Source organism: Phalacrocorax aristotelis, chromosome 25, assembly GCF_949628215.1.
Source record: "Phalacrocorax aristotelis chromosome 25, bGulAri2.1, whole genome shotgun sequence".
Lineage (NCBI taxonomy): Eukaryota > Metazoa > Chordata > Aves > Suliformes > Phalacrocoracidae > Phalacrocorax > Phalacrocorax aristotelis.
This window is the reverse complement of record NC_134300.1, coordinates 3,130,294-3,147,346: the sequence shown is the minus strand read 5'-3', so window position 1 is coordinate 3,147,346 and position 17,053 is coordinate 3,130,294. Positions and strand designations below refer to the sequence as shown.

At 67.6% G+C, this 17,053-nt stretch overlaps 3 protein-coding genes across 3 annotated transcripts; 2 read left to right on the top strand and 1 right to left on the bottom strand.

The window, feature by feature from the left end:
* Positions 1 to 170: 170 nt before the first annotated feature.
* Positions 171 to 2,356, bottom strand: SCNM1 (sodium channel modifier 1). Its single transcript, XM_075074953.1, has 8 exons — positions 2,246 to 2,356; positions 1,483 to 1,553; positions 1,313 to 1,401; positions 1,142 to 1,239; positions 972 to 1,066; positions 695 to 840; positions 444 to 576; positions 171 to 360 (listed from the first exon to the last, which is right to left on the bottom strand). The coding sequence occupies exons 1-8, from the start codon at positions 2,294 to 2,296 to the stop codon at positions 261 to 263; spliced, it is 783 nt and encodes a 260-aa protein (XP_074931054.1). The 5' UTR covers positions 2,297 to 2,356; the 3' UTR covers positions 171 to 260.
* Positions 2,357 to 2,672: 316 nt separating this feature from the next.
* On the top strand, positions 2,673 to 4,249 carry LYSMD1 (LysM domain containing 1). The gene is made up of 3 exons (XM_075075072.1): positions 2,673 to 2,966; positions 3,310 to 3,581; positions 3,693 to 4,249. The coding sequence occupies exons 1-3, from the start codon at positions 2,805 to 2,807 to the stop codon at positions 3,835 to 3,837; spliced, it is 579 nt and encodes a 192-aa protein (XP_074931173.1). The 5' UTR covers positions 2,673 to 2,804; the 3' UTR covers positions 3,838 to 4,249.
* Positions 4,250 to 6,114: 1,865 nt separating this feature from the next.
* Positions 6,115 to 14,404, top strand: SEMA6C (semaphorin 6C). Its single transcript, XM_075075288.1, has 17 exons — positions 6,115 to 6,251; positions 6,331 to 6,445; positions 7,089 to 7,146; positions 7,240 to 7,296; positions 7,724 to 7,825; positions 8,065 to 8,155; positions 8,228 to 8,350; positions 8,503 to 8,591; positions 9,352 to 9,569; positions 9,963 to 10,094; positions 10,177 to 10,332; positions 10,784 to 11,020; positions 11,488 to 11,625; positions 12,071 to 12,148; positions 12,274 to 12,329; positions 12,546 to 12,593; positions 13,246 to 14,404. Exons 1-17 carry the CDS (start codon positions 6,146 to 6,148, stop codon positions 14,034 to 14,036), a joined length of 2,595 nt encoding a protein of 864 aa, XP_074931389.1. The 5' UTR covers positions 6,115 to 6,145; the 3' UTR covers positions 14,037 to 14,404.
* The last annotated feature ends 2,649 nt before the right edge of the window (positions 14,405 to 17,053 follow it).

Here is a 17,053-nt window from a genome sequence, read left to right as displayed (position 1 = left end):
AGGAGGGGACAGCACGGAGATGGGCTGGAACCCACATCAAGGTTGGCGGCGCTCTGCCCAGGGTGGGGACACCCCAAAAAGGAATCAGGTTGAGCATCCCAGGGTGGCAAAATGCTGGGACCCCCAATATCACCCCTCCCCAGGACGTGCCCCAACAGCTCAGACACCTCTGTCCTCTCCAGCTGCCTCTATTAATGGCAGGGCTCAGGGACAGCCTAGGGGGACCATCCCCGTGGGGACCGGTGGGGCACAGCAGGGCCTCAGGCCGGCAACAGCGCAGGTGGTTCGTCCTCATCTGTGTCGAATTCGGCGTTCTCATCCTTCACCCACTTGCCAGAGCGGTCCTGGATCCAGCCGGCACTGGGGACGGACGGGCAGACAGATGGAAGGAGTGACAGGTGGCTTGTTATGGGGTTCCTCACACCAATGGGGCCAAGACTCACCTCCGCAGCTGCAGGTATCGCTCCAGGGCCTGGCGTCTCTCGGGGCTGAGGGCTTCAGGCTGGCTGAGGGCCGATGATGAGCCTTTTCCTTTGCTGCCTCGCTGTGTCCGGGCTGGAGCCACCTTTGGTGCATCTGGGAGGACAGAGAGGGGCTGGTGGGACCCGCAGAAGCGGGAGAGGTCTGGCTGAGACCCCAGGCACCCTGCCCCACTGGTGCTGGTGCAGCTCCAGAGCCACCAGCTGGCTCTTACCCGTTCGCCCACCACAGTGCCCTGGCAGCAGGGTTGCAGGGCTGGAGTCCACAGCTTCTCCGTCCTTCCGTGACAGCTCCAGAGGCGTCAGAGCAGTGCTCGGCCCCATCTGGGTCGTGCCAGCTCGCAAGCTGCTTCCCTCCGCCCTGCGACGGGAGAAGGAGTTAGGGCCTCGTAGCACAAATGCCCGACAGCAATGAGGCCGTGGTGCTGCCGGTGCCTCCCGAGAAGCCCAGAGCTTCCCCCCGTCCTCCAGCAGTGAAACCAAGGGTCTTACCCTGTCCTCCGGCAGCAGCTGCTGTAGGGAGCAGCTTTCAGCAGAGCACTCCGGGCGATCCTCCTCGTCCGTGCCAGAAGAGGGGCTGGGGAGCCCTGGGGAGAAGGGACAGAGCTAGGGGGGCCCAGCAAGGGAGTCCAGCAGGGTGAGGACGGGGCACCTGCACCAACCTGTACACCTGCCTCCTCCGCCTGCACCTCCTCCTCGTGCCGCCGCTTCTGGACCGCGTCCTGAAGCGAGCGCTTCCTGCCATAGAAGCGCTGCAGGCCTGGGAGAGAGCGAAGGGGATGGGGATGCGCTTGCTTGGTGCAGCCCACCCCCCCGCCAGCCCCCCCACTTACTGCCCATGTGCTTCTTGCCGGCCCTGTGGACAGTCAGCACGTCCAGTGTGTCAAAGACAGGGCGGTGGGCGCACACCGTGCAGGCGTACCTATGCCAAGAGGGGGGGAAAGCTGCTGTCAGGACCCTGCAAGTGGCCAGAGAGGGGGCTGCCCTTGGGGGTCTTGCTCACCTCCCACTCCTCAGCAGCAGCGCCTCATCCTCAGGGATGTAGTTGGCCAACAGATCTGCAACACGTCTTTTCTGGGAGAGACCGAGGGGGCCAGGTGAGTGCTTGTCCCCCCCATGCCTGCTGCCAGAGATGGGGGGTCTGCCCCCAGGTCACCCCTCGGGGAAGCAGCCCTCACCCCCAGCTCTGTCCCCCTTAGGCCAGGAAACCTTGGCACCCCGGGGATCCCACTCTGAGGGAGTGAAGGGGGTGCGTGGGGGGAACTGGGGTGTCAAGGCTGGGGAGGGGGCTGTTGGGGGTATGGGGGCAGGAGGAGGCAGAGGAAGGGGGCAATTTCGAGGAGTGGCCTGGGCCAAGGTGGGTATTTGGCTCGCTGGGAGGGGTACCCTGAAGGGCGGTCAAGACAGGGAAGGGGTGAGGGGGAATTGAGGGCGGGGGGGGGCAGAGGGGCATTTGCAGGCAGGGAGGAGGACGGGCAGGAGAAGTGTTTGCAGGCAGGGGGGAGCGGGGAAGGGCTAGGGGGAACCGAGGAGGTTGGGGCAGGCCAAGGCAAGGGGGCAAACCCGGAAGGTGTGTGGGGTGGTCGGGGCCGGGGTTAGGGGGGCCCGGTGGGGGTCTGGGGAGCCGGGGAGTGAGTTGGAGGTCCCGGGAGGGCCCGGGAAGTGGAGGGGTGGGTTGGGGAGTCCGAAGAAAGGCCCGAAGAGGCCCGAGGAGATCCGGGGAGGGGCGGGATGGGCTGGAGGGTTGAGGGGCGTCCGGGGCCCACCTGCAGCACCCCCAGCTGACTGGGGTCGTCCCCTTCCCGCTTGAAGGACATGGCGGTCCCGGCGCCGGCCCGTGGTTACTATGGGAACGGCCGCCCAGCTTCCGGGTGTCTTTTTTCCCGGCGTGCCGCGCGCGGGATCGGCGACCAATTAGAGAGCGCGAGGGGCGGGACCAGCGGGCCCGCCGTGCCCCCGGGCGGCCGCAGCCTCGCGGCATGACGGGAGTTGTAGTTCCGCGTGGCCGCCCCTGGCGGGGGGCTCGGGGTCAGAGACCCCACAGGGGGTTGGGAGCGGGGCGGATGGCGGGGGCCGAGGGGACTGGGAGGACCGCGGGGTGGTAGTGGGGGTGGCGGCATCACTCCCCGAGGAGGCCTGTGTTCCCTTCCCGTCCCGGACTACAACTCCCAGAGGCCTCCGCGGGGGCGGCCGGGCCGGGCCTGGCGTCTCCGGCCTCACCGGGGCCCGGGGGTGGCGGCGGCGGGGCCGAGCCCGCCCCCGTGAGCGGCAGCCAGAGCGCAGGGGTCCTGGGCTGGTCCCCGCCCGGGCCGGGGCTGCGTTTGCATGAGCCCCCCGCAACCCCTACCAGCTCTGACGGCGGCCGGGGCTGAGCGGGGCCGTCCCGCCATGGCGGCGGGGAGCGGCGGAGCGGGGGCGTCCCCCCGGGAGCACCGGCTGGAGCCCGGGGACACGCTGCCAGGGCTGGCGCTGCGCTACGGGGTGACGGTGAGCGGCCACGGGGGCGAGGGGAGCATCCCGGGAGGGCGGGGTGGCCGTGGGGCGGGGGCCCCGGGGCCGGGGCGGTGGGGGGCAGCACGACCCCGGGGTCCCCCGGCAGCGCCACGGTCCCGCGGGGCCACCCCTGTCCCCTCCTGGCCCTGCCCCCATCCCCTTCCCTCACCCACCCCGTCCCGACGGCTGTCCCCCATCCCACCGCTGTCCCTCCCGTCCTGTCCCCCCGACCCCGTCCCATCCTTTACCCTGTCCCCGTCCCCATCCTCATCCTCTCCCCGTTCTTGTCCCCACCCCATCTCTGTCCCCGTCCCGGTCCCCATCCCGTCCCTGGCAGATGGAGCAGATCAAGCGCGCCAACCGCCTCTACACCTCGGACACCATCTTCCTCAAGCCCACCCTCCTCATCCCCGCGCCGGTGCAGCCGGGGGGACCCTGTCCCGAGGACAAGGATGAGGACAAGGACGTGCCTGTCCCCCCGGGGGACGCCCTGGCCGCCACGTCCCGCCACGACCTCTCGGCCACCGATTTCCTGCGGCAGCTCGACGCCGAGATCGGGCGCTCCAAGGCAGCGGCGGCAGCGCAACGTCTCCGCACCGGTGGCACAGGGTGAGCGTGCCCGTCCCGCCTCCCCTTTTGGGGCAAAATGGGGGATTTTGGCTGCAGGGTGGGTGGGTGGCAGGGCCACCCCTCAGTGCCACCCCGCTGCATCCCCTGTAGCACGGCTGAGGCTGAAGGCACACGGATCCCTGATGCCAAGGGCCCACCGGCCCCCCGGGGTCCCCGCCTCGGCCCCCGGCCCCTCACCAGGACCCCACGGGCAGCCGCCCTCCGTGACGCCGAGGACGAGATCTTCACGCTGTGACACCAGGGACGTTGGGGATGTGCCACCGTGACTCCCACCCCGTGGTGACGGGGACCTCGGGACACCCCCAGCACCCAGCCCCACCCGGGGGATACTGGAAGGGACACAGGGATTTTTTTGGGGGGGGAATACACAGTGTCCCCTCCCTGTCTCCTTCAAGGGGCCATCGTGCTGCAGGGACACCGAACGCCTGGGTGCAGAGCCAGCCCTCCCACAGGGCTACTGGGAGCTACTGGGAGGCACTGGGACAAGATTTACCAGCTGGTTATATTTATTTTTACATCTTTGCTCTTGTGGGGGTTTATGGGGGGTGGCACCCCGCCAGCCCCCCATGCCAGTGCCTGGACTCCATGGGGATGGGGATGGTCACCCCCCCACCCCAATAGCCTGTAAATAAAACAGATCACTGTCACCCGGCTCTGCCTGTTTGTCACCCCCCTGGGGACACCGTCACACCCTCCCTGGGGCTATGGTACCCCCCTGGGGCCTTGGACACGCGCCTGGGGACATGACTGTCCCCCCAGGGGCATGGTCACAGCCCTGGGGACATGGGTAACCCCCCCAGGGACTCAGTCATTTCCCTTTGGGGACACGGTCACCACCCTGGGGACATGGACACTCCCCCGGAGACAGTGTCACCCCTCAGGGACACGATCTGCACCCTGGGGGCGCAGTCATGCCCCCGGGGCTGCGGGCACCCCCTCAGAAACACTATGTGTCCCTCCCGCACGGTACCTACGTGCCATGCCATGTGGTGCCACCAGGTGTCACCCTGTGCCCGCACCCTTGGGACCCACCTCGGGACCCCTCCAGAGCCTCGGGGGTCTCCCCACGGTCCCCCAGGACCACCCAGTCCCGCGCGATGTCCCCGGGGTCCCCCGTCCCCACCCTCGGAGAGGCTGGGGACAGTTGGGAACTGGAGCCCTGAGGGGGGAGCCCAGTACTTCCAGGGCTCCCAGTAGCTCCCAGTCCCCACTGGGCCAGGAGTAGACGCGCGTGGAAGCCCCCACGCCCCCCACGGCGGGTGCAGGGCTGTGCCCACTCCCACGTGTGTGCGAGACCTGCCTCTGCCTCACCCCACCCCAGCAGCTAATGAGGATCAGCTCATTAACGGGGGATTAACGGCTATCTATAGGGTGGCCCCGCGGGTGGGTGTGTCGCGGGTGGGGTCCCACGGGGGTCCCCGCCCCCGGCCCCGCTCCCGCCGCCGGCCGGTCCCGGCCCGTTCCGGGGCGGAGCCGTTCGGGTCCACTCGGGGCCGTTCGGGGAGCGGAGCCGGTACCGAGCGCGGAGGGGGCGGGGGGGGGGGCGGGTGTTGCGAGGGGTGTAGGTGGGGTGTTGCGGGGCGTAGGGGCGGTGTTGCGGGGTGTTGGGGCGGGGGTTCGGTGGGGTGTTGTTGCGGGGCGCTGCCGGGGGGTAGGAGGGGTGTTTCGGGGCGCAGGCGGGTGCTGCGGGGCCGGGCGCTGCGCGGGGCTGGGTGCGCGGCGGGGGGGGGGGGCTGTTGCGGGTGGGTGCGGGTGGGTGCGGGTGGGCGCACGGCCGTGCCCCGCTGCGCACGCTTGTGGTGTCCCGGCGCTGCTGGCGGCGGTTCAGGGGCGCTGGGAGCACTGGGGACTCTGCGGTGGGGGCACTGGGGAGGTGGGGACCGGCGCGTTGGAGCGGGGGCGCTGGGGGCACTCAAATGTGGGCACTGGGACCACTGGGACCAGCGCACAGGGACGCTGGGAGGAGGGCACTGGGGACACTGGGATGGCAGCGCTGGGACCACCAGGAGGAGGCACTGGGGACACCAGGAGGAGAGCACTGGAGACACTGGGATATGGGGGACACGGGGTGGAGGCACTGGGGACACTGAAAAGTGGGCATTGGGACCACCGGGAGGAGGGCACTGGGGACACTGGGACGGGGGTACAGGGACGCTGGGACAGCAGCGCTGGGACCACCAGGAGGAGGACACTGGGGACACTGGGACGGGGGTACAGGGACGCTGGGACGGCAGCGCTGGGACCACCAGGAGGAGAGCACTGGAGACACTGGGATATGGGGGACACCGGGTGGAGGCACTGGGGACACTGAAAAGGGGGCACTGGGATGGGGGTACAGGCAGGGACGCTGGGATGGGAGCACTGGGACCACCGGGAGGAGGACACTGGGAGCACTGGGAGGCAGCACTGGGAGCACCGTCCCTGCACTCGGGGCACGCGTCTCCGCTGTCCCCACAACCCCTACCCAGTGCCTCAGTTTCCCCCCACAGTCCAGGGGGGGGTCACCCCACGTCAGCCCCACGTCCCCTCAGGCGCCCGCGACGATGCCGGGGGTCCCACTGCCCTTCGTCATCCTCCTCCTCCTCCCCGGGCGCGCGGCACAGTCCTTCCCCCGGGACCTGGTGGCGCGCAGCACCGTGGGGCTGGCAGGTGAGCGGGGAGTGCCGGGGGGGCAGCCGGGACGTGGGGGGCTGCCGGGGTGTCACCGTGTCCCTCCCTGTCACCGCAGCCACCGCCACCTACCCCCGCTTCGGCGGCCTCCGCGGGGACAACGCCACGGCCCACCTCGGCCTCGACTTCCAGCGCATGCTGCGCCTCAATGGCACCCTCTTCGTCGCCGCCCGGTGAGGGGTCCGCGCTCGCCCGTGCTTGTGCGAGCTCACGTGCGCTTGTGTGTGCTTGTGCGCGCTCGTCTGTGCTGGTGCAAGCTCGTGCGTGCTTGTGTGCGCTTGTCCATGCTTGTGCACGCTTGTGTGTGCTTGTCTGTGCTGTGCACACTCATGTGTGCTTGTGCATGCTTGCCCTTGGTTGTGCAAGCTCGTGTGTGCTTGCACGCACTTGTGTGTGCTTGTGTGCACTCATCTGTGCTTGCGCAAGCTTGTGCACGCTTGTGCATGCGTGTCTGTGCCTGTGCAAGCTTGTGCATGCTCTTTCACACTTGCATGTGCTTCTGGAGGCTTGTTTGCTTCTGCAAGCTTGTGCATGCTTGTGCAAACACGTGTGTGGTTGTCTATGCTTGTGCATGCTTGCATGTGCCTGCATCCACTTCTGCACGCTTAAGCCCAATTGCCCCTGCCTGTGCACGCTTGTGCCCGCCATCGTGTGCTCCTGCATGCTTGTGCATGCTTGTGCCCGCCGTGTTCCCTCCTGTGGGCCCGAATGTGTCCCCGTGTCCCCTCGCATGTGTCCCCGTGTCCCCTCGCATGTGTCCCCGTGTCCCCTCGCACGTCCCCATGTCCCCTCGCACGCTCACGCCTCCCCCGCCAGGGACCACATCTATGCCTTCGACCTGGGGCAGGACGAGCGGACGCTGTACCCCCGGCGGGTAAGGGGGCTGGGGCTGCCGACCCTGGGGGCCCGGGGGGCCCAGAGGGGGGGTGTCCCCATGCCCACCCCCACCCCCCCGTGTCACCCACAGCACCTCATCTGGGAGACGCGGGACAGGGAGAACTGTGCCATGCGGGGCCGGCGGCAGGTATGGGGGGGGGGAACGGGGTGCTGGGGGTACGGGGGTGCAGGGGTACAGGGTGTGGGGGTACAGGGAGGGGTCCAGGATATGGGCATTCAGCATATGGGGGGGTGGGATTGCATGGTATGGGGGTGCAGGGTACGGGGGTGCAGGAGTGCTTGGTACAGGGATACAGATACAGGTTTATGGGGGTACAGGGGTACATGGAGGGGTACAGGTGTCCGTGGGGGGGTACAGGGTATGGGGGTACATGGTGTGGGGGTACAGAGGTATGGGTTTATGGGGGTACAGGGGTACACGGAGGGTACAGGGAATGGGGGTGTGGGGGTACAGGGCATGGGGGATACAAGGGAGAGGGGGCTCAGGACAGGGGAAGGTGGTGACGGTGGGACCCCCCGTGTCCCCCCCCGTGTCCCCCCCTGCCCCCGCACAGGACGAGTGCCACAACTACATCAGGGTGCTGGTGCCCCGCGACGCCGGCGCCCTCCTGGCCTGCGGCACCAACGCCTTCAGCCCCCTCTGCCGCACCTACCAGGTGGGGGGGCCCAGCTGGGGGGGCTCAGCTCCTGCTGGGGAGTGGGGTGGTGGTAGGTGTGATGAATGTGGGGGGTCTCAGCCCCCACTGGGGAGCACAGCAAGGCAGCGCCCAGGGTTGTGACGAGCGTGGGGGTCCTCAGCGGCTCTGCACTGGGGCTGGGGGCAGTGGCGGGGTACGGGGGGTGTGATGAGCATGGAGGGGGTGGGGGGGTCTCAGCACCTTGCTCCCACCCCCAGGTGAGCAGCCTTGCGCAGGAGGGCGAGGAGGTGAGCGGCCAGGCCCGGTGCCCCTTCGATGCCAAGCAGAGCATCGTCGCCCTCTTCGTCGGTGGGTGCTGGATTGGGGGGGGACGGGGATCCCCGGGGTGGGGACAGGCTGACGCCCGTGTCCCCCCCACAGACGGCAGCCTGTACTCGGCCACGGTGGCTGACTTCCAGGCGAGTGACGCCGTGATCTACCGCAGCCTCAGCCCCGGCCGCCCCCCGCTGCGCACCCTCAAGTACAGCTCCCGCTGGCTGCAGGGTACCCCACCGTATGGGGGGGCGGGGGGCTGGGAGGGCACAGGGGCTGCGAGCCGGCATCGAGGGGTCGAGGGGCAGGGCAGGGGGTGAGCACGGGGTGGGGGACGGGGACAGGAGGCAGCGGGGGCTGACGGTCCCCCCCGGCCCCCCCAGAGCCCCACTTCGTCCAGGCGCTGCCCTACGGCCCCTACGTCTACTTCTTCTTCAGGGAGGTCGCCGTGGAGCTCAGCGCCCTGGGCAAGGTGGGCACGGGGGGCACGGGGACGTGGTGGCGGGTGGGGGGGCATTGAGGCTGGGGAGCCCAGTGCCCCTTGCCGGGGCGTCTGGCCGGGTGCTGGTGGCTCCCACAGTGCTGCTGCCTGCGGGTGGTCCTGGGTGCCAGCCCCCCATGCAGGTGCCCGTGGGTGCCAGCCCAAGGTGCCAATACACCAGCTGCTCAGGTGACGGTGCCAATGCCCACGGGTGCCCGTGTGCCAATGCCTGGGGGTCCCTGGGAGCTGACACCTGCAGGTCCCTGGGTACTGACACCCACAGGTGCCCGTGTGCCAATGCCAGGGGGTCCCTGGGTGCCGATGCCCATGGGTGCCCGTGTGCCGATGCCCGTGGGTCCCTGAGTGCCGACACCCACAGGTGCCCGTGTGCCAATGCCCGGGGGTCCCTGGGTGCCGACGCCCGCGGGTCCCTGGGTGCCGACGCCCGCGGGTCCCTGGGTGCCGACACCCACGGGTGCCCGTGTGCTGATGCCCGTGGGTCCCTGAGTGCCGACACCCACAGGTGCCCGTGTGCCAATGCCCGGGGGTCCCTGGGTGCCGACGCCCGCGGGTCCCTGGGTGCCGACGCCCGCGGGTCCCTGGGTGCCGACACCCACAGGTGCCCGTGTGCCAATGCCAGGGGGTCCCTGGGTGCCGATGCCCATGGGTGCCCATGTGCCGATGCCCGTGGGTCCCTGGGTGCCGACACCCACAGGTGCCCGTGTGCTGACACCCGCGGATGCTGGCGCAGGTGGCGGTGGCGCGGGTGGCACGGGTGTGCCGCAACGACCGGGGGGGCTCCCCGCGGGTGCTGGAGCAGCACTGGACGTCCTTCCTGAAGGTGCGGCTGCAGTGCGCCGTCCCCGGGGACGCCGTCTTCTACTTTGACGTCCTGGAGGCGGTGACACCCCCACGGGCCCTGCACGGGCGCCCCGCTGTCCTCGCCCTCTTTGGCACCCAGCCCAACAGGCATGGCGGTGGGGGGCGCGGGGACATGGTGACGGGGGGGACACGGGGACATGGGGACGGGGTACACAGGCTCGTCGGGGACGTGGGGACCAGGGTGGCCAAGGGGACATGGGGCTGTAGGCACACAGGGCAGGGGAGTATGGCGTGGGGGGACATGGGGACAGGAGAGATGGGGACATGGGAGGGACAGACATGGGAATGCACTCACATGGGGACATGGGGACACAGTGGGACAGGGCACAGGGACGCAGACACTGGGGAACAGGGCGTGGGGACACAGCGGGGACCAAGAGGGACACGGAGGGGCCCTGGACAAACCGAGGCTGACCTGGCAGCCCTGGGAGGGGACAGGGGTGTCCCCAGTGCCGGTGCCACCCCTCACTGCTGCCGCAGCATCCCCGGCTCAGCCGTCTGCGCCTTCTACCTGGCGGACGTGGAGCAGGCGTTCGAGGGACCCTTCGCCGAGCCCCGCGGCGCCGCCGGCACTTGGACCCCAGTGCCCGAGGACAGGGTGCCCCGACCCAGGTACCTGCACCCAGATGCCTGGGTCCCCCCAGGGTGCGGCGGATGCCCGGACGCCTGGGTCCCCACGGCAGTTGTGCCGCAGGCCAGGCTGCTGCGCCGGGACAGGAGCAGCTGCTGGCATCGCCTCCTCCCGGGACTTCCCCGATGAGACGTTGGCCTTCGCCAAGGAGCACCCGCTGCTGCACGGCGCCGTGGCACCCGCTGGTGGGCGGCCCCTCTTCACCCGTACCGGCACCAGGTGCGCCCCGGCAGGGGGACGGGGTGGCCTCGGGGACAGCGGGTGGCCCGTGCAAGGAGGCTGTGGGTGTGCAAGGGGCGTGAAGGTCCTGTGGGTGCTGCGAGGTGGGGAGGGTCCTCGTGCAAAGCTCGTGTGCAAGGGTCCACGAGGCCCTGGTGCAAGGGATGTGCAAGGCCACAGGAGGGTGTGCAGAGCCCCAGTGCAAGGGCGTGCAAAACCCTGGTGCAAGGCCATGTGAGGACCCAGGTGCAAGGGCCCCGGTGTGAGTGTGTGCAACACTGTGCAAGGCCATGTTGCAAGTGTGTGCAAGGGTCCCAAGCAAGGGTGTGCAAAACCCCAGTGCAAGCCAGTGCGAAGCCCTGGTGCACAGGTGTGCAAGGCCCTGGTGCGAGGGCGTGCGAGCGGCTGCAGAGCCGCACGCGAGGCGGGTGCGAGGGTGTGCTGGGTGCAGGCTGACGCAGCTGGCGGTGGACACGGGCGCGGGGCCACGGGGGAACCAGACCGTGCTCTTCCTGGGCGCCGAGGACGGGCGGGTGCTGAAGGTCCTGGCGGCCGCACGGCACCTGGGGTCCACCCGGCACCCCGGTGGTACCCCGGCACCTGGTGACAGCCGGGAGCCTGGTGACACCGGGGATGCCGGCTCCGAGACGCTGCTGCTGGAGGAGATCAGCCTCTATGACCCTGGGCGGTGAGTGCCAGGCGCTGGGTGCCCGGGGATGTTGTTGTGGGGGCTCATGGGCACCGTGCGGCTGTGGGTGCTGGGGGGCTTGTGGGGGCCATGGGTGCTGGGCGGTGCTAGGAGACAGAGGGCACTAATGGGTGTAGCAGTGGTGTGGGTGCTGTACGGGTGCTGGGAAGTGATGCGGGTGCCATGGGGTGTTGGTGGGTGCTGGGGGGGCCACATGGGTGCCGTGGGGTCTTGCAGGTACCATAGGGTGCTGCTGGGTGCTCTGGGGTCGTGCAGGTGCTGCGGGGCCATGCGGGTGCCATGGGCTGCTGGCGGGTGCAATAGGATGCTGGTGGATGCCATGGAGCTGCAGGGTGCCAATGGGTGCTGCAGGGTGCCGGCAGGCACCGCGGGGTGCTGCGGGGTGCCGTGAGGCTGTGGCTGCTGTGGTGGGGTGCAGTCACGATGGGTGCTATGTGGGGGCACAGGTGCCGGGGGCCACGGGGTGCCAGCCGGGTGCTGGGGCTGGAGCTGCACCTGCCAGGCCGGGAGCTCTACGTCGCCTTCGCCGGGTGCCTGGTGCGCCTGCCCCTGAGCCGCTGCGCCCGGCACGGCGCCTGCCGCAGGTGAGCGGGGGGCGAGGGCGGGCGGGGGCGTGCGAGGGCACGGGGGCACAGGCAGGCATGGTCGTGCAAGGGCACGGGGGCGTGCGAGGGCACGGGGGCACAGGCAGGCATGGGGTGTGCATGGGGGGCATGAGGGTGTGCAAGGGCACGGAGATGTGTGAAAGCACGGGGCTGAGCAAGGGCACAGAGGTGCGAGGGCACGGGATGGGCGAGGGTGTGCGAGGGCTGGGGGTGTGCAAGGCCGTGCAAGGGCACAGGGGTGTGCAAGGGCACAGGGGTGGGCGAGGGCTGGGGGTGTGCAAGGTCGTGTGAAGGCACAGGGGTGGGCGAGGGCATGCAAGGGCACAGGGGTGGGCAAGGGCTGGGGGTGTGCAAGGTCGTGCAAGAGCACAGGGAGGGTGCGAGGGCGGCTCCGGCACCTGGCCGCCTGGGTCCCCCCGTGCAGGAGCTGCCTGGCCGCCCGTGACCCCTACTGCGTCTGGCTGCCCCCTGGGGGCTGCGTTCCCTTCTCCGAGGACCTCCCGTAAGTGTCCCCCCTCCGCGGTGGCTTTCCCTGGGGGCTGCCCTCCCCCCCCCGAACAGCTGCATCCCTTCCTCACGGGGTGGGGACACTGGGGACGGTGGGTGACGTCCCCCCGTGTGTCCCAGGAATGGCTTCGAGCAGGACATGGAGGCATCCCCCGGGATCACTGGGACCTGCCAAGGTGAAGGGGGGGGGCACATGGGTGCCACTGGGGACATGGGAGTATTTGGGGACGTAGAGGGTCGCTGTGGGGATTTCTGGGGACGTGAGGTCGCGGGGGGGTGCAGGTGGCACCAGGGTGATGCTGGGGGCCCTGGGACAAGGGGGTGACACTGGGGGATGTGGAGGGTGTTGGGGGATATGGGTGGCCTGGCCCGACCCCACTCTGCTCTCACAGACGCACCAGCTGCGGGGGACGGTGACGGGGACAGGGACTTGGCCCATGGTCAGTGACACCCCATCTGTCCCCCCTGGACACCCGCTGGGAGGGACTTTGGGGACCAGGGAGGGACGCGGGAGGGGACCCAGGGACTAGGAGGGACCCCTGGGATGGGAGAGGGGGGACCCTGGAGACAGGGAGGGACGCGGGAGGGGACCCAGGGACTAGGAGGGACCCCTGGGATGGGAGAGGGGGGACCCTGGAGACAGGGAGGGACCCTTGGGAGGGGGGGGAGATACCCCAGGAGCAGGAGGGACCCCAGGGGTGGGAGAGGGACCCCAGGGGTGGAAGAGAGGACTCCAGGCACCAGGAGGGACCCCAGGGACCAGGAGGGACCCTGGAGACAGGAGAGGGACCCTGGGGATGGGGGGGGACCCCAGGGACCAGGAAGGGACCCCAAGGGTGAGAGAGGGACCCCAGCAATAGGAGAAGAGGGACCCTGGGTATGGGGGGGGCAGGAAACCCCAGGGGCAGGAGAGGGACCCCAGGGATAGGAGACGGACGCCGGGGGGGGGCACCCAGGGACAAGGGAACCCAGGGGTTGGAGCGGAAACCCAGGGCTTGGAGAGGGACCCCAGGGACCAGGAGGGACCCCGGGGAGTCCGGGGTGGGGGCCGGGCCCCCCGTGCGCATGGTGGGCTGATGGGTGCTCCCGCAGGGGTGCGTCAGGCCGGGCCGGGGGCCGCGGCGATGGTGCCGGTGCCGGTGCTGGTGGGCTGCGTGCTGGGCGCCTTTGCCCTGGGTGCCCTGGCCGCCGGGCTGCTGGTGGCCTGCTGCCGCCGCCCTGCTGTCCCCAAGGGACCCCCAGAGCCCCGCGCCGCCCCGCAGCCCCCGGCCCAGCCACCTGTCCCCCGCCTCTACCCCCAACTGCCGCCCCAGGGAGGGGCCGGGGGCCTGCGGGACCCCCCCGAGCTGCCCACCCCCGAGGCCACCCCACAGCCACCCACCAAGACGCCCCGGGAGCGGACAGCAGAACCCCGGCGTGGCCAGGCCACCCGCCTCGGCACCCCAGGGTGCCCGGAGCCCCCTGGCCCAGGACCCCCACCCAAGGCCACGCTGGAGGAGCTGCTGCAGCGGCTGCATGGGGCGGGGGGCTCAGGGTGGCCGGTTACCCCCCCGGGCACCAGCTCATTCACCAACCGGGTGCAGCCAGGCGCCCCGTTCTCCAGCCTCCCCCCGGCCCCCCGCGACGGGGCACCCCGGCGGCTGGACGTGCCCCCCGACAGCCCCCCACCGCCCCGGCGGCCCTTGGCACAGAGACACTCACTGGGGGGGACACCCGCGAGACCACCCGGCCTGGCCCGGGGGCTCACCCGCATGCACTCGCTGGGGGCTCCGGGGGGGCCACCCTGGGGTCCCCGGCCCGGCACCCTGGAGCGCTCCCTCTCCATGAAGCCCCCCCTGCTCCCCAAACCCCTTCTGGTGCCGGCAGTCCCCGGGCGTCCCTGAGACCCTTCCCCCTGCCACCGGTGGGGACGTCCTGTCCCCAGCACGCATGGGACACCCCTGCTGCGGCTGGCGGGGGTCCCTGAGCCATCCATGCCCTCCTGCCGCGGTGGCAGGGTCCTCGCTTCCCCAGCTCCCACCTCTGAGCCATGAGGGTGCCCGTGACCCCCCGGGCAGCCCCCACTGGGGTGACGAGGGTCCCCGTGTCTCCCTATCCCAGGTCTTTTGGGTTTTTTTTTGATCCTTTATAATTTATTGGCTGCTTTGGGACGCCAGGGAGGCTGTGGGACACAGCGGCTCCCCGCGCCAGAGCTCGCATCGTCCTACCGTGTAGGACCAGGCCCCGGCAATTAAATACGTGGTCGCTGCCGCACCGGTGCCCGCCTGGCTCTGTCCGGGGTGAGGGGGGACAAGGGGGATGGGGGGAAGGTGCCACCAGCCCCCTGAGCCCAGTGCGGGGGCCCTGGGGTGTCCCCGCAGAGACGGTGGCGCATGGGACTGGAGGACACGAAGGGGTGGGCAAGGCGCTGGCTTGGGGGGACGGGGCTGACAGCAGGGGTAAAGGAAAGCTGCTGGCGGAGTTTGCGGTATTTTATTAAGAAACATAGTACAAAAAGTGTAAAGGTTGGGATTTCCCCATTTCCAAACATCTACCCCAGCAGAAACGGGGTCCCCCACTTGGTTCCTCGTCACAGCACCAATGGGGTCCGCGAGGGACCTGCCGCCACGAAGGGGCAGGTTGTTCTGCAACAAATACCCCAGCGCCGCGCCTGGCACGGGGGAAAACAAGCTGATAAAGGCAAGATTAAAGAAATAATCAGATTTGGCACCAAGAACCACCCCGCAGGCGGTGGGTCGGGGTGGAAGGGGGGGGTGCGCACAGGGGAGGCCCCGACCGAGCGCTCCGGGGGACCCAGGCCACGCTCAGCTTAACTCCCGGGATTTGTTATTCCCCTTGGTGGTCGCCTGGAGAGGATTTAGTTTGTGTTTCCGTGAGCCCTTCCGCTCATCCCCACCGGATTTACAACGCCCTGCTTCCAACTGCGGATAACGGGAACGGGTCGGAGGTGGTTTCTGCGAGCAAGAGGGAAAGAAGTGTCTGATGGAACCCGAAGTGCCTCGATCAGCGCCAGGACGCCTCCTCCCCCGAGGAGACACAACATGCGTTCCCCTTAAGGCCACAACTTCTGCCTCGGCGTCCCGGGAAGCGGGCTGGGATTCTCCCGCCCAAGCACGGGAGCGAGCGCGATGCGATGCCGAGCCTGCGGCGGAGGGGAAGCGCGGAGGTGTGGGTGGAGGGGAGCGGGGCTGCGCGGCCCCGCCAAGAGCCCAGCCTCCGAGAGCGAAGGGGGTTTGTTTCGCCTTTAGCCTCGCCGAACGCCGCGCTCGCCGGTGGAAGCGGCGCGAGGCCGCAGAACGCGTGGGTGAGGAAAGCCCTGACGCGGCAGAGCCTGGCCCAGACTCCTGTGGGAGGTTATTTACCGGCTCACAACAGCCCTACGCTGCCGCGACCGACTACGCACCGACCAGAAAACTGCTGGTCTTAGCTTAAAACACTCCAAACCCTTTCTGTGGAAGAGCAGAGGATGCAGCCGGGTTTAGATTCTTTCTAAACACTGGGCAGAGATCAAATTCTCCTCGGCTTTGTTCAGACCCCGTACGCAAGTACTTCTAAAAATAAAAGATACGTGTGATTCCCCCCCGCCGCGAGGCGAAGCAGCGGGAACACTGTCAGCTTTATTTGTTCCAACTCTATAAACCAAATCCAGTTACCGTGAGCACCACAGCCTTTTCTTTTTTCCCCCTCCTCCTCTGAAGGGGAAGTTTGTTCCCCAGCTGAAGGGACTTTTTGCCAAAACTGACCCTTTTCAGGGGAAGGATGGCAATAACTGAGAATCGCAGCGCTGTCAAAGGCACAACACAGCGTTTATATATGCTACAGCTGCCGAGCTCTGCAAATTTACAAATAATAAGCACAAATTTCAGGCAAAACATAAAAGGCAAAGCTGATGGCATCCCTTTACAGCAATAAACGCTTCCGGGTATTAGAAGAATCTGCCTGGATTCACTTAATGCCCTCTCGAACCCTCCAACGGAGATTTTTAGTTCAAACAGACCCAAATTGTCAATGTTCCGGGGAATGAAAGAAAGTAGCGCGTGCTCAATGGCAGCGGGGAAACGCTGAAGTAATCAAGAACCAGGAACCGAGTCTCTCCAAACATTCGTTCATAAAAAATAATTATTAAAGCCTTCTTCAAAACATCGTTTGGAAAAAGTTTAAAAAGTCTTATTTATAAATAGAGCTACACTGGTTATAAATAAGTGCACTTTGATTCTCAAAACCCAGCAAGTCTCATGAAGCCTTTACAAGTCATGTAAACCTTCCTCTCCTACCGCTGGCTGGCGAGCCCAGCCGGCAAAACGCTGCCGAAGACGGGCTCGCGGCAGATCCCACCGCCAGGAACCGCCTGCTTTTAGGATGAAAAGCAGTTTCCTCTCGGGGTGAGAAATTCCTTCGGAGCCGTGACCGTGCGTCCACACCTTTATGAACGCGTCAGTCCGTATTACGCCTGCGACGTCGCGATACGGGCTGATCTATCGGCAAAAAATGTTAAACAGGCAGGACCTGAACCAACAGGAAACCGTATTATCCAGCCACGCTTGGAAATAACAGGGAAAAACGCAACGCAAGGACCACGACACTGAATTATTACCTCGAATCTGCCAACGGTTACAAAACTAGGACAAAAACACCCCAATAAACCCCAAAGCAACAGACTACGGCCTGAAAGAGCTGTGGATTTACCCTGCGAGAGGACATCCTCGGCGAGCAGGCCAGCTGCAAGCCACTCCTCGCCCCTTCTGCGACCGACGGCGCAGCTTGCCGGATGGTATTTTTCTAAACTTGACTTGTTTATAATGTTTTTCTAAATTTCACTGGATAATCTTTCATCACTAAGCTCCACGCGATTGTTCGGGGTGTTTCCAATCAGTTCCCTGCCGCCTTGAAACCCAGAACC

Bases quoted from the DNA above. Each gene is read 5' to 3' on its own strand.
- LYSMD1 (XM_075075072.1), top strand. From the start codon at position 2,805: ATGAGCCCCCCGCAACCCCTACCAGCTCTGACGGCGGCCGGGGCTGAG. The intron at 2,967-3,309 runs GTGAGCGGCCAC...CGTCCCTGGCAG, and splicing joins CGCTGCGCTACGGGGTGACG to ATGGAGCAGATCAAGCGCGC. The intron at 3,582-3,692 runs GTGAGCGTGCCC...CATCCCCTGTAG, and splicing joins CTCCGCACCGGTGGCACAGG to CACGGCTGAGGCTGAAGGCA.
- SCNM1 (XM_075074953.1), bottom strand. From the start codon at position 2,296: ATGTCCTTCAAGCGGGAAGGGGACGACCCCAGTCAGCTGGGGGTGCTG. The intron at 1,554-2,245 runs GTGGGCCCCGGA...GGTCTCTCCCAG, and splicing joins GTCAGCTGGGGGTGCTGCAG to AAAAGACGTGTTGCAGATCT. The intron at 1,402-1,482 runs GTGAGCAAGACC...CTCTTGGCATAG, and splicing joins CTGCTGCTGAGGAGTGGGAG to GTACGCCTGCACGGTGTGCG.
- SEMA6C (XM_075075288.1), top strand. From the start codon at position 6,146: ATGCCGGGGGTCCCACTGCCCTTCGTCATCCTCCTCCTCCTCCCCGGG. The intron at 6,252-6,330 runs GTGAGCGGGGAG...CTGTCACCGCAG, and splicing joins CAGCACCGTGGGGCTGGCAG to CCACCGCCACCTACCCCCGC. The intron at 9,570-9,962 runs GCATGGCGGTGG...CTGCTGCCGCAG, and splicing joins TTTGGCACCCAGCCCAACAG to CATCCCCGGCTCAGCCGTCT.